Source organism: Molothrus ater, chromosome 7 (assembly GCF_012460135.2).
Source record: "Molothrus ater isolate BHLD 08-10-18 breed brown headed cowbird chromosome 7, BPBGC_Mater_1.1, whole genome shotgun sequence".
Classification (NCBI taxonomy): domain Eukaryota; kingdom Metazoa; phylum Chordata; class Aves; order Passeriformes; family Icteridae; genus Molothrus; species Molothrus ater.
In genome coordinates this window covers 21,180,932-21,207,970 of record NC_050484.2, presented here as the reverse complement: position 1 = coordinate 21,207,970, position 27,039 = coordinate 21,180,932, and the positions used below count along the sequence as shown (strand labels likewise).

The window sequence follows — 27,039 nt, the reverse complement described above, 5'->3', positions numbered from 1 at the left end:
AATGAAGACATTTCAGCAATTGTGCTGAGATCGGCTCTGACTGTGTAGAAGGTAATTCTGGCATGAAGAGGTGCTGACCACTGATTCACAGACCACCGATCCAGGAAACCACTGACTCCGAAGAAGAGAAAGACTGGGCGTGTGGACTAATCAGCATAAGAAGTGAGGGAATAGTTTAATCAATAGAAAAAAGAGTACTAATTAATGTGAAAAACTTTGTAACTTGTAGCCAATGAGTGTTAATGCATTTGTCTGATAAAATGTAAAAAAATGTTGACAGTCATGGTGCTGACTTTGTGAATTTGCCACCAAGCACCTCCTTCTGTGCAAGGCAGAGCTGTAAATAAATAAAATACCTTGATTCTCTGTGTAGATCAGTCTCTTGCAAAGTGGGTGAAAGAACCTGTCTTGGGACACCAACAGTTCTTCAGCTCCTAAAAGTTGGATGATTCTTCACTGGAGTACATAGGACAAAGGGGAATTGGAATATGTTTCTCTAGAGGAAATTTTCTCTAGGTGTCAAAAGAACATATTATGCTCTCTAGAAACAATTAGACATTGCAATATATTACTCAGAGAAGTAGCAGAAATTTCCTCAATGGAAGTATTCAACACTTTGCTTGACAGTGTCCTTGATTAAATGTCTTGCTTTTAAAAGAAAGCCAGCTATCTCCAGAGGTCGTTTCCCAGCCTAAACTATTCTGAAGTTCAAATTGTACCCTCAGCTGCTTGTCACATTGAGATGTGCTGCAGTAGTCTGCTCTCAGAGGAGCTTCCTTTAGCTGGAGGCTTCTTTTGTAGAAGAACTTAATTTGCTTTTACTTTCATTTCATCATTCTTATGCCTATCTTTAGTTTCACTGTTACTTCATCACTACTTTTTCATTTCTACTTTATGCAACTTTCCCTTGAAAGATTTCCTTCCCCCTAGTACTTTTTCTTCCGTCTCCAGCACCTTAGCTGGAAGGCACATGACCCTTCCTTGCTCAGTTTTGGGAGCCCACAGGACTCACTGTGTGCATATGGGTTGTTTGTGTATTTGCTTTGTTGTGTACACTGTGGTGGTAAATCAGGCTGTATATTAATTCCAAAACAATCCTTTACTGGCTCTAAGAGTTTGCAGACATTAAAAGGACATGTGAGACTTCCAGAGATAAAGAATGTTACTTGTTTATTCCAGCTAGTGTGAGGTTGCACAGATGATGGCTGAGCTCCTGCTCTGACCACGAATAATGGAAATACCCTGACTATCGCTCTCCTGGACATTTACACCGAATTCTGAGACCTTTGTCCCTTTCAGATGCAATTGAAATTGGTTTTAGGGTTCATAGCAGTCGCTCTGGCAGTGTAGAGGAGGAGCACTCGGCTTTCCCCTCGGCTATCAGGAAGGCTGCGCAGTGCCACCGCCTGGCCCCGCTACAGACCCGACGCTGCCCTTCCCTGCTCGGCCGGAGCGCAGCGGGGAAGCCGGGACGTGGCCCAGCCGCCACGGCTGCAGCACCGCACCGCGCCTCACCGCACATCAGCGCACAGCACCGCACCGCACCGCACTGCATATCTGCACGCAGCATTGCACCGCGCATCAGCACACAGCATTGCACCGCGCATCAGCGCACTGCACGGCACAGCACCGCACTGCACATCAGCACACAACACTGCACTGCACCGCACTGCACTGGACAGTACCGCACAGCACCGCACATCAGCTCACAGCACTGCACCGCACAGCGCAGCACCGCACATCAGCTCACAGCACCGCACAGCACAGCACCGCACATCAGCTCACAGCATTGCACCGCACAGCACCACACAGCACAGCACCGCACATCAGCTCACAGCACTGCACCGCACAGCACAGCACCGCACAGCACAGCACAGCACAGCGCAGCACCGCACATCAGCACACAGCACCACACCACACCGCACAGCACAGCACCGCACATCAGCTCACAGCACTGCACTGCACAGCACCACACTGAACCACACTGCACCGCACAGCACAGCACCGCACATCAGCACACAACACTGCACCGCACCGCACAGCACAGCACCGCACAGCACAGCACAGCACAGCACACAGCACTGCACCGCACAGCACAGCACAGCTCTGCACAGCACGTCACTGCACTGCACCGTGCAGTGTGCATTCTTACACGCTGCTCACAGTGTGTGAATATTTATAAAGAATATTTAACAGAGAGGATGGAAGATTAAGGGTGCTGATCTGCAGGTGTGGTATTAAGTACACCAGTCATGGGAGAAATCATTCCTTCTGCTGCACTGGTATTGCAGTCTCCTGAGATTCTATTTGTGTTCAGCATTTTAGAGCTCAGCAGCTCCAATAAGAGGACTTACAATTTATCAGTGGGCAAGACTCCAGTTGCTTCCCCTCAGCAGGCAGCCAGAGGCTATGCCAAGCAGTACATTTCAGCTTTTTGTATGTTACTTATGATGCTGGTGAATGAGACAGGAACTTTGATGAGTGCTCACCAGAGAGATGAAATTGCTAGGGCACAATTTACAGCAGGAAAATGGAAGAGAGGTCCATCTGTGGAGAGCCAGCAGCAAGGTGGGAGATAAGAAAATGCGTTTGCAAAGTGAACAGCAATGGAACATGGAAGAAAAGAGACGTGCAGCTGGGTGTGTGCTTCCAGGAAACAGCAGTTGGGCCAAGACATATGACTACTGTGTATTACAGTAAATCTGTGCCTGTAGATGAATGTGCACATCCAAATAGTTCAGGTTGCTTCACAGCTTAACTATTGAAAAGCATCACAACCTCTCCTTTGCTTTTAATGTTGAACTACACCTGTAACTGGTAGGAGCCAATTAGCTTCATCAAGAGCTGTGCTGATCTGTACAGTCTCACCTCTCACATTTGAAGTGATTGTCTACAAGTAGCTTTTGTACTTCAACTACTTTAGCTATTCCTGAATTTTCAGGAGACTTCTCTATATTTACAGCTTATAATTTATATTTATTTTTAGCCACAGGTTTTTAATATGCACAGCCAAATGTTCCTAAGCTCAAGCAAACCCAAAACTTGCTCCTAAAGTTCTGAAAGGTTCTATTGATCTGTTACAGCTGTGTTGGGTATACAACCCTTAACATTATTATTCTTAGTTTGATTTGGATAATACAGAACCATTTCTATCAAGTGAAAACCAGACTGGACTTATAGGGAGGCCCACCCCTTCAAAAAACCCTTCCAAAAACCCCCAGCAAAGTCACCTGCAAATAAAAGGGGCAATTTTTGCTGTTTAGAAAATTAATAGATTTCCATACTCACTGGTTTTTACCTGTTTCTGGAAGAAAAAATGTTGAAGCAGTGGGTCTTCACTGAACCTCAACAAGAAAAGAAGTTACCTGAGAAGTCAGATCTTTCGGTGGCAAGGAGGGGGTAGCTAGAGTGTTGCAACTACACTTTCATCTTTTCTGGATTCCTTGGCAGGGAGCTTAGAATCTCCATAACTTTAAGTCTCCCTTATTTGCACCTATTTGAGTGATTTTTTTCCTTTGGTACAAGGACAAAGAAAGAAATGAAGTCTCTTTGAGCCAAAAAATGGAATAAGTGTAGCTTTTCCTTCACTTTGACTGACTGCAGTAGTTGTCACTTTTCCTCTTCCCTCCCCAATGCTCCTTCCTCAGGCCACCTGTTTTGCTCAATCTCTTTGCAATAATGAGAAATACCAGGTGATAAAATTGGACAAAAGGTCTTTTGTAAAGCAATGCTCATGCATTATATTTTTTTCATTTATTTTATTTTTATTTTATACCAGACTTTTTAGAAAGTAGCATAACAAATGCCTTTTTAGAAAATGTGCTAACCTGTTTCTTGTAAAGACATGAGCATTAGTGACCAGGCTGAGATAGAGCAGAAGTCCTTAACCCTTGCTATTTAAAAAAACCCAAACAACAAAACCTCCCAGAAGGTATTTGTTATCCAACACTCCTCTTTCCACTGAAGTATATGCAGGCAGAGTTTCTGACTGATCCCTAGTGGGAGGAAAGATGTGTGCTAATGTCTTTACAAACAATTCCATGGATGAGGGTATGGCTGTTAAGGTCTTTGAAATGGGTCTCAATGTCTTTACTAACCTCAAGCAGCAAGTTCGTTGCAGAGCCCAGACAGCTTTGCTCCTGAAACAGGCAAGGGTCTACACGAGCCTGAATGTCAGGGTAAAATGACAGGTTCATGGGGGAATATGTGGGAGGGGGTTCAGAAAGGCTGGACCTTCCTAGTACCTCAGCCATGGGGTAAGGAAGAGGGCAACGCGCTGCTGGGAGCTCAGGATCAAAGGAGGCTGCGCACTACGAAACAGAGAGAAAACCCCACGGGTGTGTGCCCCAGGGGACTCTCCCTCCCTTTATTCTAATCAAGTTGTAGGAGTCCTGTGTCTCCTTTTTGGACATAAATCTCTGGCATTTGTGGATTAATTTTCCTGATACTAGGATCTGATCCTGCAAGGCACGGAGCAGTTCAGCCCTCCTGTCATCGCGGTAGAAGAACAGTCAGCCTGTTGTACCATTTGGACCTTTCAACAATCAAGAGTAGTATGAGGCAGTAGAAAATTTGATCTTGTATGGGAAGGGTTGGTTTATCTTTTGAGTGACAAAGGTATTGACTTAATTTATTTTGGTATCCTTAAAAGCAAAGGTAAAGCAGAGCCATGCTCAGTAGCTTAACACTCACACTAATTTTAAATGAGGAAAGATTTACCCACCTTGGGTTTATCTACGGGCTGTGTGTGACTAAAGTGTCACATTTGATTCTGACCCCAACATACAAGGAATGTATCTATGTGAGGGACAGTCACTATTGCATCTCTCTGTAGCACTGATTTTGGACAGAGGGTTTAGCTTGGTTTTAGGTAAAATTTATGTGCTCCCCCTCTAACTGGATTACATGCTTTTCTGTAAACAGTACTCATGCTAGAGGAATTTCACATTAAAACTATAAGATTAGAAAATCATATGGATATTTAAAAATATTTGAAAGCAGTAAGAAAAACATAATTTCTCTCTAAAAGAAACACAACATTTGAAGCAGAATAATATTTTAATAAAATTAAATCTAAGTATTCACAAAGCATTATGCACATACAGTACATACTGTATTTAAAGCCTACAGACCTTAGATCATTTTATTCTAATGTAGTCAGCTTTGGACACAAGCTAAGCTTACTCATTTTGTAATAAGAAAGTTTACAATTGTTTCTGAAAGTGATTTTACATATATACATATATATATATATATATAGCTCTATATCTATACTCCTACATGTAAGTGTAGGTATATACACGCACTTGTGTGTATGTGTGTATATAAATATATATACACATACACATACATACACACCTATGTACAGCTATAAAATACACACATGCACACGTCCACAGCACCTGTGGGGGGGGGTGTGTGTGTGTGAGCATTGTAGAGGGGCCAGTCAGTACAAAGAGGTAACTGCAAACAGCCACCCTAATAATTATATAACAAAAATGTGTAAAATATTTTTAAATTAAAACATTGTTAATAATTTGTATTGAACAAAAGGAACGCAGTCTTCTGCATTACATAGAAATTAGGTTTATTGCATTTGATTATGTTTGTGTGACAGATGAAGAGCACCTGTCTGCTCATCACAGCTGAATTCTATGATGCAATTAAAAAAATAACAGTACAAAAATCAAAACCCAAACTGTGATGGAAACAAATGATTCAATTTAATGCAGTTTGTGGATGTGACCTATGGTGATACTTTCCACCATATGGCAGTTTTCCTCTCTGTTAAAATACTACCCTACTTTAACTAGTTTGAAAGGAGGCTGTGTTCTCTGTCCTAATTGTTTCAAGCCCAGAAGATTTGGTTACCCTATTCTTTCTTTAGATTCAGACCCATTGTGATGTAGTAGAAAAAGCTCACTACAAGAAAGATAAATCAAGTTTCAAAAGTGAGCTAGAAGAGCATTTTTCTTGAATTTTAGCTTGGTCAGGTAGGAGTTTTTCTACGTGAATTATTGTTATTGGTCTCCTATTTGCTCTGAACACATATCCACAATAAAATACTATTTCCATGACAGCAGTAAATGGTAATCTCCATGCAACGTAAACTGTAATTTCAGAACATGCATGTTATTTAAAAAAAATAAAAATATAAGGTGCCTTGAGAATGCTGGCAGTTTTACATTTGGAACATACAGTTAGTGTGTGTGTATATATATATTTACATCAGAACTGCTCAACTTTACCTTACAAGCTTCAGATTTAGGAAAATATACAGTACTTTTGCATATAATGGTATATTCCTTGTAGCCCCTGAGTCAAGTATAGAGGATTTAAATACAAAAAAAAAAAAAAAAAAAGGAGAAACAGCCATTAAAAGCACTTACATTTTTATGTGAAATAATAGTATAAAAGTACTATTTCCCAGGAAGACCAGGATCAGAAACATGCCTATGAAGACTCAAGATTCCTACAGTGCTTAGTGAAGATTCTGGCAAGGAAGGGTGCCTAATTGGAGGGAGACAAGTTTTACAAGGCTGTGGGAGTGGCTCTACAGACTGGTCACATTCTTGGTCTAAAAAAGAAGCCAGGTTGTCTTCTGAGGCTGTGTTCAGATGCACTCCACTTGAGGATTCTTTGGATTTCAGTTTTGATTTTTCAACATCTGAAATTTCAGGACACTGTAAGGGAAGAGAAAAAACAAGATGGTAATAATTACATTGGTCTCTTCCAGGCCCTTGTTCTGTTCAAAATTAGCAGATTCAGATGGTTGATGGAAAATAATTTTTGAAAATTAAACAGTGTAGAAATATTTTTTTACATGGTACTGCATTTGATTTAATGTAATTGAATGCAATTCTGCTGATTAATTGTAGAAGTCTGGATATCTTTTCCTCCCCTCAGACTTGCTAATATGACATCAAGATACACATATTAGCAGCCCTTTCTGAAGGACTGATTACTCTTGAGACCCAGTCTAAGAGTATGGATATCAACATTCTGGAATAGGAAGTTCTGTTTTAGAGCATAACTCCAGAACTGCATAATTCTGAACATTCTAACCACTTGGATTCCTTTTCTGCTAACTTTTATAAAAAAAATGACAATGAAGTAAATCTGTCTGATTATAAGATCATTGTATGAATCTCTACAACCCTCATAGAAAATGTGGCCTCTGAAATTGTGGTGTTTAAGCCCACTGTGGAGGTGCTAGGTCAAAATAATAATTTCATATTCCTTAAAGTAGTGAACCAGCACCCGATTGGTGCATTTCTTCCTCGTAAGATAAGAAGACTAGGAAACCTCTTTTGATCTTATGGACATGTACTTACCTGAGATGAAGGACTGAAACTTCTGTCTGTTTTAATTGATGCTGCAGGCTGAAGCTTTTGTATGACCCGGACTGCTGGCTCTTGATACTCTGCACTTGCTGTCACCATGCTATAGGCAGGTGGAATGAGTGTTGACTGCCTTTGCAGAAGCTGCAGGATGGTTTGGATATCAGCAGTCATTTGGGATTCAAGCCTAGAGAGGGAACATGAAATCAGTTAGCTCATGGCCAGAAACAGGTGTATTTTATGCACTGCTTACAGAGGTCTTCAAGAGGGACCTGCAGTTTCCCAGTAAAACCATTGCTTGTTGCGGCTTGAACATGTCTTAAAAAGGAGAGAACAGTAGAGGGAGTACGGAGCCCTTCCAAAGCTTCTGGCTCTCCCTTTCCCTTGCAGAACATACCTGTGAGCTTTTCTCTGGTTTTTGCTATACTAAGAATGAGTTCATCACTCTGCCTTAGATTTGCAACAAGAAGCAACACAGGGGACTGGGTATCTGGTTGAAAATAACTGGAATAAATGTATTCTCTTCATTGTGACTAAATTGATTTGTGCTGGCTGGGCATGGGACATTATTTTGATGTATCTGACAAGGCATTCTGACATGCTGATACAATGCACTGAACTAAGCAGAAAGTGCATTTGTGTTTTTCCACAGTTAGAAAAAGAAAGATGCTTCCAAAACTATTAAAAATTCAACTGCCCAATTCTCATTAGTGTGAAAATTTATTCAAACTTATGCAGTCCTCAGAATTAATGTCAGCATTTCTAATGTTCAAATTTTGTACATTTAAAAATGTTTTTCACCTTTTTATAAATTTGTATATGACTTCTGAAACACTTGAGCTGATTATTTTGTTCATACTTACAACTCCATAGCACTGAAATGATTTTTAAATGGTCTTGCCAAAACCTGTGACAAACTCAGGAAAAGGTAATGCCTTTTGTACCTTCCCAGCTGCTGGAAGGCTACAGCACATGCTGACAGATGGTAATGCAGATAATACAGCCTTCTGTACAGCAACTGAGCTTCTGACAGAGTAAACAAATCTTTGTCAGCAGCCTTTAATGTTGTGAATGTTACTACTTGGGCTCCCTACAGTAGAAGAATTGATCCCGTGCTGTCAGATTTTTGCTTTTACCCTGTGCTCACTGATGTTATTTTTTATCCTGTTGTAGTTGTCCATTGCCTGTATCATTTATTTATAAAAGTATCTGTGAAATTAATCCAAAAGGTATGACTGAAGTGTATTTGGGATGTTGTTTCTTCCTTCATCAGAAAAAGATGATTTTGTGGCATCAGCTCCCAGAAAAAAAACAGCCCAAACCCAGACTTCTGACTGTTAGAGTCAGATGTGCCCTACTTGCCCTCTTGGTCAGCACCCTTGGGTTCTTTGCTACTTGCCAATGGGCTGTTCTCACACAAGCACAGTGCTGATGCCACAGAGTGAAATGCTGCAGGAACATGCCACCATCCAGAGAACTTCCATCTGCTATACCTGGGTAGGTAACTCCTCAGTGAATAAAAGGTAGCATTGGAGGATATCCATTCAAGATTATTTTTGGCTTTGAATTAACTCTAAAATTGCTCCCCTCTTACTTTGTTAGTGCTTGAATGTTTCCTTGTACTTCAAATGAAAGAGTGTCTCTGGTAGTGTTTATTTATCATCATTGCATATAAAGGTTCACTTTCCATTCTCCAAAATTTAAAACAAATCCATGCTACCCAAACAAATAGCAGAACTGGCCTAAATGCTAGGCCCATAGTGTCCATGAAATTCCAATTGCTTAAAGAGAAGAAACAGAGAGAATTCTAGGGACATATACCTTGTACATAGAGGGCTGGGAAGCCCTCTGTGTCAATTTAATAATTGAGTGTTATGCCAAGCCTCTAACTTGGCATGGAAAAATTCAGGGAGAAGCGACCATGCTTTTTAAGCTAGCAAGTCAGAAGTGACAAAGGCAGGAAAGGATATTGTCTGTTATATTAGTAGAAAACCCAGCAAGGCCCCAAATACCAAAAGCATGAAAAGCTTTTAAAACATGAGAATAGTTTAAAGTAATATAATAAAATACATAAAAATTTAATTCTTAGTTTATCAGCAACAATTATATTTTCTGACAGAATACTGACAACTTGCATGATAAAACGGTAACTTTGAGGTATAACTTCAGTTTTGAGAGCTTAAGGTTTCAGGAAATGAAATGTTACCAAAAGACTATGTACTGTTGATGGGGATCCTGCAGGCATGTAGTTATGTGACATTTGCAGCTACTTAGATTACTTGATTTTAACTAGAAATTACAGCAGTTTAGGGTTAAGTGTTAAAAATGTTAAAAATTGTGTTAAAAGTGTTAAAAATTTTTAATGCATTATGCCATATTCAGGAATGTAAAATACTATTGTTTGATTGGCTTCTGGTGGATGAAGGAATCAATATGCAGTTAACTTGGCTTTAAACTGATTGCTAAAATATACAGCGCAGAATGCCACTCAATAGCTACTAAAGTATGATTAGGACTGAGTGTGTTTCATATTATTTGTCATGGAAAAATATTAAAAGTAATGAAAATATAGAGTGAAAATAATGAAAAAATCAATGGTCCTGAGCCTAGGTCAATTTAAGTGAAGTTACATGGTAAATTACAGTGCAGGATGGATCAAAGTTTTGTAACCATATTTTTAAGATGCTGTAAGCTGTGCTGCTTAGCTGCCAGTAAAGCAAGATATATTAAGCATAATATATATTAATACTAATTTCTATTAATAATATAATAATATCTAATAATATCTATTAATATATAATAATATAATATATATATTAAGCATAATATATATATTAGGCACCATATATTAAGCAAAAGTGATATTGGATAATATATTGGAAAGTATAATTTTTCTGTTGTAACAGGTATAAGTATTGTGCTTTTGCATATTCCCATGTCTTACTTATAGAGTTGCAAAAAGAGTTAACGCATCAAAAAGGGAATTCATCTGCAATACATTTTAAAAAGCAGGCAGCTGGTGTACTTTGAGTCTCCAGGAAAGAAAAAGTACTTCACATCTTGAAGATACTGAAAATTGCTGTTTTGTGTCCCTGCCCGTGGCAGGCAGTCGGAACTAGGTGATCTTTAATGTCCTTTCTAACCCAAATTGTTAGATGGTTCTGTGATCTAGGAACAGCACTCTTGATGAGGTGAGATTTAAATTTAACAATTCGAGGCCTCTCAGTACAACTTCTTGGTTAAAAAGATGGTCTAAAACAGTCAGCTGAGGAAAAGGGCTCTACTGCAAAGCCATTCAGAGTACCTAATGTGCGTATCTAGAGGCAAAAGACATGAATATTCTGGCAACATTTAAAAACTGTGTATCCAGATTTCCCAGAATTGGTTTTTCCAAGATTCTGGAAAGCCTAACCTAGGTGATATACAGCCTCCGCAGAATACATACACACAAAAAAAGTGATATTCCCATTACGCATATTTTTGTATTTTTGAGCTTCTGAAGATCTGAATGCTTTTGGAAACTTCCTGCACAAACTCATTCCTTCTGTAGCATCTTCAATATCAGTTGTGTTGTGTACTCTTTCACACATAGGCTCTTTTCTCTTTGTTTTTACCTGTTAAGTTGTTCTTGAAGTAAATCTAATCGATTCTCCACTTCCCCATATATAAAATCACTTTCAGTTTCACAGATTCCCCATGTAACATGGGATAATGCTGGTTGAACTGGGGAGTCCTGGTACTCCTGGATGTTCTCCTGCTCCCAGTTTCTTTTGTTGATGTCTGATAAAAAAAAAAAAAACAACAAAAACAACATATAAAAGTATAGTTTTATATAAAAAAATTTAGAGAGGTTGACACTTCTCAAGCATCCTACTTACTGAGTTTCTCAAAACATTGAAAGTTAAATTGGTACATTAGCCAGAGAGACTGAACATCTCTCTTTGTTCCTTAACGCTCCTTAAGGAAAGATAAAAGTGGTCACATACATGCTAACATTTTGAAGCTGCAAATAAACAAGCAGCTTTTTCTAGTCAGCAGCATCAGAGTTCTGCCACTGAATGGCTTCTCTTTAGTTTTGTTTCAAGTATTTTACAAATGGATCCCAAATTTTCTCAGTGTATTTTTTAGCAATTTTTTTATTCAGTGAAAATAGAAATTCTTGTTCTAACCTAAAGACTTTAAATGATGTACTTGAATGTCTTTGATAGTGTGCTTCAGAGGCCTAAGATGCCTTCTCTTGCCCTTGAATGTGCTACTAAAGTGTATTCACTGCTTAGCTCTTTGGTGTGAAAGAAGGATTTGCTGCATTAAAATTGCACCACTGGGCATGTGGTACAGTGCATTGGAATGTCCCCTCTAGAGAAAGATGCCAGGCCTCAGGGAGATGCCTTTCTTACCCATTACTGCCACACTTCTTAGGGTGGTGAAGTGTAATATGTTTTCTCTGAGACAAGGGCCATTTAATGCAGCTCGTGCTGCTAGCAAAAGGGTACTGCTTATTATTCTCTTAAAGGAAACTGATTTTTATTGATGTTGCTTTTAGCATCATTACTCTCCTACCCAATCTGTTCACCTCTGTGTAAAGTACATCTCTGAAACTCCTACGGTACTGTGGGGTGAAAGGTGCCTGTTCATTTTGTTTAAGGATTTCAGACTTCTAAAAGAATAAAATATTCAGCATTTCTGGGTCAGCCAGAGATCACTTTGATATTAAATGAAGCTTCATAGTAAACATGATGTATCTAAAAATACTCCTTATATGGGTAATTTATATTTGTTTCTTTACATCCAGCCCCTTGTAAAAAAAAATGATGATGCTTATTCCAGGTCTTACCCTGTACCTGCTGCACCCAAATTTCATCCCTCTTGACCCTCCCACTTCTTGGATCTCTGTGACCAAGCACTACACATGACTACCAAACAGAGCTCAGGGACACTCTTTCCTTTTGCCAGGACTTCTGGTTTGGTCTATTTCTCTTTCCTCTCTCAGTTTACTTAATTTATGCATCTGTGGATTTATTAATTAGTTACATTCTTGGCTTTATGCCATTTCTCCTGTTCACCAAGTTGTTGAAAGGTTACACCTCAATTATCATGGGAATATATTTGTTGCACTTATTGTATAGAATGAAGATCTTGCTGGGACCTTTGCAGAGCCTACAGCTGACATAGTTGAGCAGTCCTTTTCCTACAGCAAACCCTGCTCCCCATAGCCTTTGTTTACTCTGAGTTAATCAGTCAATCAAACAGTAAAAACTGGTCAGAATCACTCATTCTTCTTTGATGTGATAAAAAAAAGTCTGTTTAAATTTTAACATCTGCTCAATACTATTCCCATTAGAGTTGTATTTGTAATTATTTAACTACAGGAAGTTATACAATAAATTAAACTTCTTGTTGCACCCAGGCTGCTGCTTCAGCATACAGCTGGGCAAAATCCTTGACTGCTTGTAAGACATCTGCAGTTGGATTTGAATCCCACATCAGTCCCTGAATGATTTGCTCAGAGCTTCTCCTTACACTTCACTTGGCACTGCACGCTGTTAACTCAGCATAGGTTACATTCATTTCACACTTGTGAAATTTTTCTAAGTAACCATAGCAGCTAGAGCCATGTTTCAAAGAGAAGAGAAAAAACCCCACACTGTGGGTAACATGTAAGAGCTTTGTCCAAATGCTAATAGCTAATCCTTTTCAAACATGTCATTGAGCAGTGTTTCTCTAAGTAAAGAAAAAAAAAGTTCCCACTCAGATTTAGTATTTCAAGTAGATTTAGCCAGGAAGGGGAGCTCTCACTACATGATTCCAAGTGTAGGAGATTTTCTTCTCTCTCTGTCTTTTTTTTTTTTTTTGTTGTTTGTTTGTTTGTTTTTATCAGAAAAATGTCGTTATTGTATTATCTGATCTTTGGTTAGCAGGTGGTAGAAGGTTTCCTGGAGCTGTAGAGTGTTTGGATTTCATCTGACGACCAGTAACTGATTTTATGCACTGGGCAGAAGCAAGAGGAAAGAGATTTCATCTTGGCTACACAGAAATCTGTTCTGCTTCTCAGGAACTTAAGCCAATGGAAAGAAAGAGATAAAGGGTGTCACAGAAGCATTTGGCAATTTGGTTTTAGGAGGCACATGTGGTACAATTTGCAGTGTCCAAGGAAAAGCTGGAAATCTCTCATCAAACTGAATGAAGCATACTATGAAAAATTGAGGGGTAAAGTTTCAAACTATGAGTTTAGGTGCAATGGGTTTTGTAGATTCAGCAGACTTATAAGCAGTGAATTTCAAAAGCATTTCACTGCTTTTTAATGTCCTGTAAAAAACATCAATGTTGTAAAAAAAAGATGTTGGTTATTTTAAACAGTAAGTCATTCATTAAAATCACAGATTTTCAATGCCATGGATTATCCTGGGGAAATCACAGCTGTTTTTTTCCCAGAATATGTATTTGGAGACTATTGTAATAGATGCTTAATTTGTGACAAAGCAAATGATTTGGCACTGAAACAACAAAATAAGTTCACACACCATAAGCAAGTTAATACTCTATAAAATATGGTGTAACTCATCTAAGTGTCTTTTCAGGTATTCCATAATTTTTAATAACCCCAGAAAACCCCATCAGCAACTACAACTGTATAACCTACTCTGGTCTTCCAGGGCTTGAAGAATCTTAGACTGGAAACTAAGTCAATAAATGTATCACTAGGTTCACCAGAAGAATTGAAGAATCAGTCTTTTAGCCCAAATAATGACCAAGTGAAAATAACATTTTTCTTTTACATAGAGCTAACAGCTACAGAAAAATTCTCAGATCTACACAAAAGAACCATATGTTCAAAATTTAAAAGTTGCATTCTAAGATTATGAGTGAGACTTTTATACTGCTTCTGCCAAATTATACAATGCATTTTTAATTTTCTTTCCATTCATTGAAGTAATGACCAAGGCTTAAAACACAACAAAAAATAATTAAATGTGTATCAGTCACAGTGGTAAGGAATTAGACTAGCTTTGTACAAGTGCATTTGTATCCAAGATTTATAAGACACTACAATATATGAGGATACATAAAAGCAGAGTGTTTTTTCACAAGTTTATTATGTTTGTAACTACTCTTATGGTAAGTTATAATCAATCTCTAATTCTAATAACAGAAGTAAAAATTCAGTTTAAAACATATATCAGGAAAAGCTAATCTTATTGACCTTGAAGGTTTTATAAATGTTGCAAGACAGCTCATTACCTTGCATAACATTACTAGAAGGGCTAAATTACAAAGTGGGAAAAAGTGTGGTCTTAATCAAAATTTGTAACCTTTAGATATGCTAAATTTAGCTCAAATAAAACGTGCAATAGGTTGCCTTGGAAAATGTTGCCATAGCTGCAAGGACACATTTCTGGCTATTGGTAGGGGGAAGGAAAGGTTTCCAATTGCAGTATGTATGCAACAAGTTTATGTGGTGTGGATTTATAGGGCCTTAACTTGAAGAGACCACACTTCACATATTCATACCTCTGAGATGTTAAAATCATTGTTTGGTCTAATTAATCATTAGGCTTATTTAAAATGATAGCCTAGAAGCCTAAAGTTTATTAAATGATGGTTAAATCGTTAAAGTGTCTCAATGGAAACTGCTGAGGAAAACAGCATCAAACAATAACTATGTGATTCTTCCCTTCAGACTGAAAGAATTACAAATGAACTTGCAGCAATATTTAAATTGTATATTAATACAGGGTTTTCCATTAATTTCCTTTCACTTCACTGAGAAAATTAATATTTTAGTATATTAGATATAATTTTAATTATGTGATTTAAGTCTATGTAAAAGTATCTGAGATTGTTAAATAGTTCCTGATCATTTGTCATCTACAAAAGCTCAAGTCTTTATTCTTGTGTGTTACTTTTGGAAGTCATGATTTTCTTCTGTGTGGTGTAATGGCACTCCTTTAACCAACAGGTGCAGCAAGACAGGACAGCCTTCTTTCAAGCTATTATGATTTTTTTTCACTTAATTTTTGTTGTGCCTTGCCAATGCAGTGAATAAAATTAGTTATCTGAAAACATATTTTTGGTGCATGTGCAACTATCATTATGTTTAGCTAGTCTGACTCTCACTATCTATAATTTTATACCTTCATCAACCCTGGCACATCAAATGTCCTTTGGGAGATACTGTATTGCTTTGAGTGCAGCTATCATCAATGGGCACACAGTGGAGTCCAACACTAGTGGACAATTTTGTAGTTTGTTTAAATTATTTATGTAGTTCAGTTGCAAGATGATTTGTAGCAAAACCTATAATGACTTTTTGGAGATTGTACAAGCCAGTCCAACAGAACTGGAATCCAGTTCCCACTGAATTAAACTATAATAATCCTCTCGAGAAATAATAATTTTTGATCTAAGATATTTTTTCTTAAGATTTTTGGAGTAAATATTATGTAAAGAATCAAGAGAACCATTCAGAAAGTTATTTTTGTTAATCAGACTAAAAAGATGTCTGCTCAAACTTTACTAAATAGAAACAGCTGGATTACCTTTGCAAGAACTGCTTCTTTTGTCAATAAGAATTTCTTCTGTGTCATGATCCATTTCTTCAAAGTCCATCTCTGTGGTTTTCTCTGTTACAGATGGGTAATCAGCTATCCCAGAGAACAGGGGCTTTTGCTCATCTTCAATGGAGGACACAAAAGATGATGACCCGCTTTTTTTCTCCTCAAAATGTTTCTTAATAGATTGATAGTATCTGGTACTGTCTCCTGAGGGTTCAGGATCACTCTGATCATTCTCTTTGAAATAATCTGTGAAAGAGAAATAATTGTATCCAAAAATAAGCAATTATTGAGAGTTTATTCTAGTTTATTATGATCTGAGGGTGGACACGATTCTTATATCAAGTAGGAAGTTCACTGTCTAGTAGAAAAAAATACTTGAAACCATTTTTTAGATTCTTCTGTCAGAGGAGTTTTATACTTCTTTTGAAGTCCTGGAAGACATTTGTATGTATGTATTCCTAGTCCATAAACCATAACTCCTCTTGCAAAACTTGTTTGTATCAAAACAACAAAGGCTTTATCCAACACAACTGTCCTGTGTACTCTTTTTTTTTTTTATAGTGAGGATGAAATTCGAGGAAGCCTTATATTCCAAAGTTTATAAAATATGAAATATTTCATCCTGTCTTCTAATTACTCTGATTATTGGACATTTATTACAGTCTTGACAGGCTAACAGTAATGTATGTTAGACTTGGTATCAGAAATACTCATTTAAGTTATTCTCACATGAGAGAATATTTGTTGATTATTCTTTTCCCATAAGAGGCATTAATCAATTACCTCTAATTAATGCTAGAGGTATTAATCAAACACTCATCCCCAAAATATGCTCTCAGAGAGCATATTTCTCCAAATTTATTACAGGGCTGATATGATAGGGAAAATAAAAGGAGGGAGTTCCTAGTCTGACTTATGGGATCACTTCAAATAAACTTTGCAAAGTAGCCCAAATTCCTTACTCTTTAGAGCTGGAATTCTCTGAACATCCAATCTTTTGAATAACAAAATTAAACAACATTCTGTGATATATATGGTAGCAGTATACCAGTCAAGTTGAGAATGAATCTTTCATTAATCATATTCAAGGTCTGTAGTGAGCAGAAGCAGGAGTAGATTTAGTCCTCTTAAGAAATGGCAAGTAAGCCTAGATTTAAAGCAGATAGCTTTAAAAACATATCGTAAAAAAGAAATAGGAGTTAAACCCTAGAATAATTATTTATTAATATAAAGAAGTCTTGATCTCTTTTCAGCATAAACTTGAAGCTAATTTCAAATTCAATATTTGGTTTTACCTATTTTTAACTGAAATGTCAAGATAATTTCAGTTCTGCTATTTATTTAAAACACATTTTAGCAGGGTAGTCTCAACATCATATAAATACTGTAACTAGTTTGCATTAAGTTCCTGGGGAGACAGCATGATTTCCCATCTGCTTTGTGCTAATTACTAATCAACATAGTTCTAGAATATCTGCAGTCTTTATAGCCTACAGCAGTGGCTAATCCAACATTCTGTATATTCCCTAGGTTTCTTCTCTCTTTTCTGGTCACTATGAGGAAATGAAACTGTGGCTTCATCTAATTGTCTTTGTCTGCACATAAAAAGAATGCAGTATCTGTAAAAGAGCACCCTTCAAGTGTCCAGAAATCTGTGAGCAGTGAGGACAGGTAATGGTAAAGAAAATAAACCCAATAACAAAGCAAAATAAACCCAATAGCAAAGCAGGCCCTCTGTACCTGTACCCTCTAGAGTCTCCAAGGGCAATTAACACAACCCCGAGCAGAGATGACATTACTGGGCTTTCGTTAAGCAGGACTACTGGCTATAAGTGATATTGGTGATGCTCAGTTGCTGCAAAATTGTCAAAACAACTTCAAATGGACTGGCAGTGTAAAAGCTCTTGGGGGATGCTCAGACTCAAGTGCCATATTCTCAGCAATTCCGTCTCCAAAACAGTATAAAAGCAAAAGAAAGCTTCACAAGAAAATTTTATTGTAGATGTGTCCCATGGCATTTCTTGAGGGAATATATTGAAAACATAGTCACGCTACAGTAAATTGCCTTAATTACTTAATATTTGACTGACTTCAACCTGTGAAAAAGACCTTCTAATGAAAGCTTGAAATTACCAATTTTTAGGGTAATTTTATATGTTCATGGGATTTTGTGCACTAACGACAACTGTAATGAGCACTCTGTGGAATACAAATCAAGCAGTGGACTAATTTTAAGAAGGGGTCATTGAGACTGTAGTGAAAAAAATCGTTTAGCAGCTGAAATATAGCAGACTGTCTTCTCTCTTATATTCATAAAATACTAAAATATTTAGAAACATGAAGCCAGATTCTGCTAATAATTACTCTGCTGTAAAACTAGGAAAATTCAGTTGATATCTCTCCATCTATATCAGAACAACATAACACATTATTTTCCAATGCTGTCCAAGTATTATGAACTCACTGGCATGAGAAGGAAGGCAGAGATCTGTTGAATGTAGGCTCTTGCCTATTGAAATCAGATTTGTCCATCAGCTGATCTATTTCAAATGAACATCTTTGGCTTTACTGCCATTGCTTTATCTTAGAGGCATCTGGCTATACTCAGAGAGTCAAAAGTTGTTTTCTCTTTTAAAGGCTCCTATTTAATTCTAAAAATTATTCTCTCTGGAGGATAATCTTGTGACACTTTGCACCTAGGGTATGAATTAAAATAGAAACAGCTCTATTTTATTGACTCTTCAGAACCTGATAACGGTGCAAGTTCTGTACCTCTGCCCAACACCTTAGCAGTGCCTCTGTAGCTCAGTGGAAAGTAAGTTACAAATAATAGATAGGCAGGGCTTTTTTTCAGAATGTGAATTTCTCCAATTTCTCCTTCCTTTTGTAATGAAATTTAGTCTTTGGTTTGGAATAGATTTTCCAGAAAATAAGAACTTATTTAACTGTGTATGTATGGATATGTTCACTTTCTGCCACACAGAAAAGGGTTTTAAAAGCTTTATTTATCCCTTTCTGTTCTTCTTCTGAATATAATCATTAAACCCCATCTTCCTCTCCTCCCCCTGTACCAGTTCTAGTGTTTTCTCTTTCCTTTTCCAGTAAGAAAAATTTCACTTTCTGATTCTGAAAGAGCTAGAAACTGTTTTACTGAAGATGATTATTTTAGTAACTTCCTGCTTTACCAAAGTATATAAACATTATTTACACTCTGTGGGACTGTTTTGGCATGCTATGTGTTTTGAGTGCTTGACAAGTTTACAGACAGTGTCCTCTGACCTTTGCTGTCTGGAAATTCCAAAATCTTCAAAGTAATTATCAGAAGGTTTTGTGTCCTGCTTTTTGCACATAGACGGGCAAAGGAAGGGAAGAAGTGGGGTTGTCACAAGTCTGGGTCAGAGAGCTATGACAGTGACTCACAGACATACTGGCATTAAAATCCTACTTCTACTTCATGGGATGGTTACCAGACATCAGACAGGTTTCTTTTGTGTGGTATGGTTTGCATATGGAAATTTTGCATTACTCAGGTAGGGCCAGTCTGCATGATCTAGAGGTATTTTCTCTTAATATATCAGTCTGTTGCAAACAGTATTGGTGAAAGTGTCAACAATACATTACCTGTGGAGCAGAATTGTTTAATACTGCTGTAATTTCATTAACTGGAATTTGTCATCATTAATCAAGCAAGCTATGTAGCCTAGTGTTTCAGAAGGTAGTAAATTTTTACTCCCATTTCAGCTAACCAATAATTTGCCAGAAGTTCCACCAGGCCCTTGAATTTGTGTTTCTAGATGTCCTGCTTCAGCACTATAAATTACATATTTGTTGACCTGTCAGTCCTCAAAATCTGAAACAATGCCAAAGACTTACAGTCCCTTCTGAAACCTGAACAGTGAAAGTTCTTGGATTCTTTAGCACATGCTTGTTTTCTCCTTCTTCCTCACTTCTACTCATTATGGTTCTCTTCAATTATTCCACCTATCTTTAGGACCCCCTACTTAGAAATGTACTGTCAGATATGTGTGTGGTATTTTGACTAACACCAAGGAAAAATGTTGTCTGTCTAGAAATTATGCAGGAAGATCCCTAATCCTAAGAAGAGTAGGTTGCTGGAAGTATTTTGGGAAAGCTTAAACATTTTGTCTTTCAGTAGTAAAAAGGTTTATATGTTTTTTTGTGATTATTTAATGATGAAAAATTTGTTTAATTCCAATTTCATTCTTAATTTGGGAGATTCTAAGTCTACTATGGGTCTATATAATAGATTAAGCTAGATACAAATATAGACGTAAACTAGTGAGATTCCATTGTTATAGAATTTCTGGCAATTTTGCTGAAAGTTTCCAGTAGATTCAATAGTGATGGTGGAGGAAATGAACTGTACTGCAGAGAGCTTGAATTACTGTTCTGTATCAGCACTGCTTGGGAGTGTTTGGTAAATTAATCTGTCCTTTGCCATGTTTTGTCTCTGACCCATGAAAGTTTAGATTATTTTGGAAATAGGGAACAGCAGAGGGTACTGAAACCTCCCCATCATGATGGACTGAAGTCCTTATTGACTTTTCCATAAGGATCCATGTCCCTATTTTTACAAGGGCCTAGAAAAGAGCTAGGTTTTGAATAACTGAATTTGAGACACATTTAAAAACCCAAGAATTTCAAAGGTCAAGGGAATATGAAGTCCTTCATTTATTCTTTTGTGCCATTTTCAGTACAATGAGATGTTAGGGATGGAGTGACAGCCCTCCATCTCCATTTTCTTTGTTTTGTCTGTTTTTGTGTCAATGGTAATCAGATAATGATGGAAAGACAATTATTAGTTTGTATTTCAGGAAATAATGCTATGGGGAAAAAAAATCGGAAACAAAGAATTATAGCAGTGCACCTTTCAGAATGGATTCAGGGCATAGATCAAAACAATTCTTTTATCAAATTTAGAACTCTCTTATCTTTTCCAAGGGATTCAGTTTTCACCATAGTACTGTTATTACTATTTTCTTCAAAGGATAGCTATGGATATGTGTGACTGCACACAACATTTTGCAGATTTGGCCTTTGGAAACAGCCTCTTTGGGAGTAACTGGAAACAAGACTCTTATGTGGAAGCTCCCTGAGGTGGCACCTAGGCAATGCAATAGCAGCAGAAACACTAATAGGAGCAGATGAACACTGCTCTCTGATGATGGGGGGCTGTCTGATGACTAGGTACTTTTTTGCTAGGGGTTTCATGATTAAGTAAAATTTTGGGGACATGAAGTCTTGTTTCCAGCCTGCCAACACATTAGTTGTTTCCTGAGTGTTTAATGACCTTACACTACAGGGGGAATACTAGAAACTCTTTGCTAATTAAGCCAAAGCCAACTTCATCAGCAAAATACTAACAGTTTAGCACAGTTAGGTAAGAGCTTCAATTTTTCTCTACATTCTTACCTGACTTTCCTTCTGGGAACATGGCACAGTGCTTGTCTGAGCATCTATTAATAAAATAAGCATTTAGATAAGTAAGCTGAGGGAGGGGACAAGAATGGGAAAGAACAGGGCAGGGGGTGTTTCCCCATTCTCTTAGTACACCATAGTTTCAGGCAGGAGAATCAGTTCCTGAAACGTTTTCTTGTCTTCTCTATCTAAATCAAGAGCCATGGCCTCTAGATACTTTGTGTAATAAAGCTGTGTTAATATGGCTTGGCTTCTTAGCCTGAAAAGCACCTACAAGCAGTGAACACTTAAGGTAGTAACATTAATCAAGATTCAGTTAGAAGTTTTTTAGAATTCTGGCTTTTGTGCTTACTTTGAGAATTGATGAGTAGACACTTTTTGAAAAGTCTGATCAGGAAACATAACTCTTCAAATTAAGCAATATATGAGTCTACTACTTAATAATATTTTAAGAATGAAACAAAATGTATTTTATATCCCACTTGATTGTTACAGTCTGTGTCGACACGGACAAGTGCAAGCCCCAGGGTAACAAGAATCTGGGAGAACTTTGCTTAGTGACAACTTAAAATCATATCCATGGAGCTAAAATTTTCTTGTTATAAGTTTCCTGGGCCAGCTAGAACAGTCACTAGAACAGTCCCAAGAAAGTTAAGATTTTAGAGCCAAGATTAACAAAAAGTTAAAAAAGTTGCTAGCAAAAATGATAATGCTTGACCTTCAGAACAGTCTTTTCAAAGCACCAAGTTTTCAGGCTTTCTGTGAGTCTCCTTACACTGTGCATTTTCATATATGGTGCAACCCATATATTGGATTTTATATTGATGTAAACAACTTTAGAAATTCCCTATTTAGCATGGGATAATAGAACTGCACTCAGAACTAGTAGAGGTAAAGAAAGTTCTTGTCTGAATGTACTTCCCTTGAAATTAGCTAACTCACACAGAACTGCTAGAAGTAAATGAGAAATGAGCAAGAAAAAATTGTATTCTGCACTGCTAAAAATGACAACTGAGTATAGATGGCATAGCTCATTGTCACAAAGTTTTCGGCAGGAGGCTAACTTGCCAACCCAGCTGAGAGCTTTGTTTGGAACTGCCAGGCTGGAATGCTGCTAATTTTAAGCAGTCTCAGAGACTTCCTTGGCTGACTGTCAAGGATCTATGGCAACTGGCTAAGTCTGCACCTGCACCTGTGCAAGAAGTACCATCCATTATTCTAAAAGACATGCAGTGAATTTCTTTAGGGTGGGAGCAAGTGCAAGTTGCTACATAGTGCGTACATTCATTTTTGCAGGGGACCTCTTCTGAAACTGCAACCGATTCTAGAAGCTGGAGAACAAGCTGGTCTCTCAAATAGTCTCGTAGCCTCTAAAAACACACTATGACAGAACCCTTATAAGCCTTCCTAGTTAAGATAGAAATGGTGGAATTATGTATATGTGGAGTGAGGTCTTGTGTGAAACTGGAGAATCAGGGGTACTAACTGCAGATGCATAAAAGAGAGCTGTGTTGATTTTGTTTAACCCCTGCTAAAACTTGTGCAGGAAGAGTTACCATGGAAACAAGGTCCAAATCAGGCTAGCATGAACTAAAGGCTGAGATAACACAATCCCATTTTTAGCACTCCAAAACAGAGAAAACATCATGCTCACACTAAAGCTGGAAAAAATGCAATTTCAAGCTGCATAATATGCTAGTAGGCCAACAGCTGAAAGCAAAGAATGCCAGCAAGAAGAGCATTTACTAAGCATGCCTCTAATAATTGCAAAATAAAATATCAAAATATAACAGTAAGAACTCTGGGAGTCTCTATCCTGTTCAAACTATAGTTCTGAAATCAAAATACGATTTTCATACAACAAGTACTTTTTTACCTTTTGGCACACTGTGGCCAGAAATGCATTTTCCAACTGTTTGTTCAGAAACTGTGTCTTTTCTCCTCCAGTTCTGAAAAACTCTGCAGGATCATCTCCAAATATTTATCATTATAGACTGACTATGCTGGATCAAAATAAGATACCACTCCCTCCTACATATAAAGGGTTGAAATCAATAGAACATTACTTTAAAAACCAGCAGTACCCCTAGTAGAACCTACATTACAACCTCAAAGAGGATGTGGGAAGGGACACAGAAAAGTAACACTGAAGATCTATGACTATGAGGTGTCTGCTGTGGCCATGGGAACATGTAGAGAATCTGGAAAGAGACCAGAGAGGGGCAGTAAGCCACTGGACCAAAAGTGTACTCAGTACTTGGCAAAGGACTCGTATTAGTTTTATCTTCTCCTCAGATGGACTTCCAATGTACCTCACTTCTGCCTAACCCAGTTATTACCAAGTGCTGTACAATCATTGCCAGGGCTAAGGAGCCTGCCAGTCTTGCCTCTTCTTCACCAACAGTGAAGAATTTTTTTCAAAGAGAAAACTGTGGGAAATTATATTCTTTCAAAAGTAATGCAAATAAATGTTTCAAAGAGGATGTTCAGTGTAATTGACTGGGCAAGAACCATAAAAGCCTAGGGGTCTTGAACCTCACTGACACCCGAGTAGCCTATTTGTAATTCTACTGCAGGCACAACATGAAAGATCACTTCCATCTTGTCTAGGTAGCAGCATATGTTTTCTCATAAGAAATGTGAAGGTTAGTCAGGCAAAGTATCTCTGTCAACAGATTCTTTGTGAAGAGCAGATTGAATATTTCATGGGGACATTTTCCTGACAGATTTGTTGTCGGTCTTGGCTTCCTGCCCTAAAGATGCATCTTTGATCGAACAGGGATGTCATTGTTCTGAATAGCCACACTCTGGACTAGAGTCTCTTCATTGAGCATTATACCTGCTATGGATATTTAAACTGTTCCCATTTATTATCAGCTACTCTGCTACTCCATAAATTGGTTATGCTGCATTTGGGACTGAGGTTTAACTGTGGAGTGTGAAAGACAGGCATAACAGAAACAGTAATTTGTCAGACAAAGCATTCAACCATAAAAGTGCAATGGTATTCAAGGAATTGTGTTTTTCCTACATAAAAAATGAAAATCCATGAGTATCAGTTTAGCTGTCTTCATGACTGTTGCTGTCTGACCAGATCTACTGCCTACAGTTTCCAGTACTGAGCAGTACTTAATAGTGGTAAAAAAGTTTAATGTTTCACTGAATTTTCCTTCATTAGGTCCCAAAAGCTGCTAATGTAAATGTAAGCACATAAAGTATTACATAAACTTTTGCCAGGACAACCTTTTACACATTCCCATATGGATCCAAATCAGACTATGGTGAATCTACAGTGTCCTGAAATATTTTAAATTTTTCATTTTTAAAATATTTCTATTCCAGGGAGAAACACTACCTAGCACCAAGTACAACAATGCACTTTGCTGAGGAGATAAAATAATCCACAGACTAGGTTGTCCACACAGTTTAAAACATGGTGTCTCAGAAAATAGATATTAAGACATAATTTACATATATATATATATATGCATGCCTCAAAGGCAATAAGGTAGCTTAATGTTGGAACAGCTCTTCACAGACAGATGTGAAGTCATAGAAGTGTAAAACATATATATTCTAGTTATACATAAGCATATAGGAGTTAATGCACAGAGAAGTTTTGCTGCCCAGCTGGATTCTCAAGGGCTGCTGCAGTAACAGCCGACATGGGCTCTAATGTACCCAGCTTTACCAAGTGAGATACCAATGAATAATGAGGCAGTGCTGTCTCATGTAAGAAATGAAGTTAATTACCTTTCTCTATTTCACTTTGGAAGGACAATTTCCGTCTCCGTATTTTGCAGTTATCTCCATCCGTATCATCAGTAGTTTGTGATCTTATTACGAGGTCAGACTTGATGAATGAAATATGAAACAAAATGACAGATTAGTCCCATCTAAGGAGGGCAGATTTGCAATAGGTGATTGACTGTTAATCATGTTCAAGCTTTAAAAAAGGCAATATTAAAGTCAGCCTGCATCAGCCTCTCCATCACCAGCTAATGAATGGAATTGTCCAAGGCTAACATGAAAAAAGTTTATGCAAATTGAGCAAAACCAACACTGTTATCACCTAATGGTGAAATAAAATTATACTGATAATAAGTTTACATGGAAATACATGTGTTCATGTGTTCTCAATTTCTCTGAACTTGCACAGACCTGGCTTACGTAACCTTAGACAAATTAATGAAAAAAATTAAATAACCTCTAACAGAGAATGCATACTATTTCAAGAAGTAAAGTGGTAATTGATTGCAATTATATTTATATTTAACTGATGGTAATGATTATAAAGGTTACAGTTTGTAATGATTATAAAGGTTATATTTTACAATAAATATAAGCCTGACAAGCATCAGGCACTTTACCTCATTATTTTATCCTTCTAGACCCTCCCTTCCTCTTTATCAGATTTAGATCATTCAGATACTTCTGTACCAGAACACAATGTTGTTTTTTTCTATCCATCTTAAGATGATTGCAGTGCTTTTTTTTTTTTCAGTAGGTAAAAGATGCATTTAACTCGTTTTTTTACTTTAAGAAATTTACAAATTAGCAATATAACACCAGTTTTGCTATTTGTGTACATACCCATGGCATTGGCTTCAACCTACTTCCATTCCCTGTGCTAGTGAGGTTTCCCTACCACTCAAGTAAGCAGATTTGCATGTGGGAGAAGGGCAGAAGGGAGCTGGGAAGCATTTACATCTTTCTCTATCCCTTCACTTTAAACCTGGTAAGTAATGTGCTTCTGTGGTGGCCCACTGGTGGAATAACTGCAGGAAGAAAAAGGTACTTTCATACAAACAAGAGAGCAGGGGCAGAACTTGAGGCAGAAGCCCGTCTTACTCTGATAACAAATTTAGATCTGACTGGTGTTTTGAAAATCAGACTGTGCTCAATTCTTCTTTTGGGGGGATGACTTTCTGGATTGCAATAGACAGTGGAAAGTAAGTGGAATTGTTAGAGAAAAACTGTGATTTTGCAAGCTCAGAAGCATGGTTGAGCCTCTCCTGCCTTTCTTGTCTCTGACCTAAGGAAAAAATTATAAAACATTGATGACGATGTAATTGCAAGAAATAACTTCTCAGACTTAAATCATTAATGTGAAATTATCCTCAAGAAATTTTTCAAATATATGGACATTCCGTTTTAACTTAAATTTATCACTAGACCATACATTCATTTTGTTGTGTTTTACATGTAATTAATAATTATGACCTTTTCAATGCACAAAAGGCATGACCGAAAAAAATAATAGAACTGGTCTTTTATTTTTGGAATGATATTTTATTAAAAAATGGTCATAATGGAAAGACATTCCTTGTTAGAAGTTGTATTTATTATAATTTTTTTAAAAATAAGGATCCACACTTATCAGCAAAGATGTCCCTATGATTTGCAGCCCACAACTGAAGTGTTCTTTTTCTCATTTTTTCTTAGAAGGCCTTTGAGGCCAAATTATGTTAGTTCATTCACACTGAACCTCTGTTTTTCTTTAAGGGAGTCAAAAAATGGCATTATCTCAGAAATAGAGAAATATAAACCAGTCATTCTGTGGGCAGTCTAGTCCCTGCCTGGTGGCCAGAGCTGGAGTTCCTGCAATCTTCTGGGGAAGCCTTTAGCCTCAGCAGCACAAACTGGGCAAGAGAATTTCCCCACTCCCCCTTTGGCCAAACACCCACTTCCTTTCCCAAGTAGAG

At 37.6% G+C, this 27,039-nt stretch overlaps 1 protein-coding gene across 3 annotated transcripts in view; it reads right to left on the bottom strand.

Moving 5' to 3' along the window:
- Positions 1 to 5,039: 5,039 nt before the first annotated feature.
- KCNH7 (potassium voltage-gated channel subfamily H member 7) overlaps positions 5,040 to 27,039 on the bottom strand; it is a 206,264-nt gene continuing 184,264 nt past the window's right edge. For all 3 annotated transcript variants that reach the window (XM_054515413.1, XM_036386642.2, XM_054515414.1), the window contains 5 exons: positions 25,088 to 25,187; positions 15,878 to 16,141; positions 10,955 to 11,120; positions 7,335 to 7,527; positions 5,040 to 6,683 (listed from right to left, as the gene is read on the bottom strand). In XM_054515413.1, coding sequence (XP_054371388.1) covers positions 6,420 to 6,683; positions 7,335 to 7,527; positions 10,955 to 11,120; positions 15,878 to 16,141; positions 25,088 to 25,187 — 987 coding nt within the window. In that variant the 3' untranslated portion in view covers positions 5,040 to 6,419. The remainder of the gene's footprint in view (positions 6,684 to 7,334; positions 7,528 to 10,954; positions 11,121 to 15,877; positions 16,142 to 25,087; positions 25,188 to 27,039) is intronic.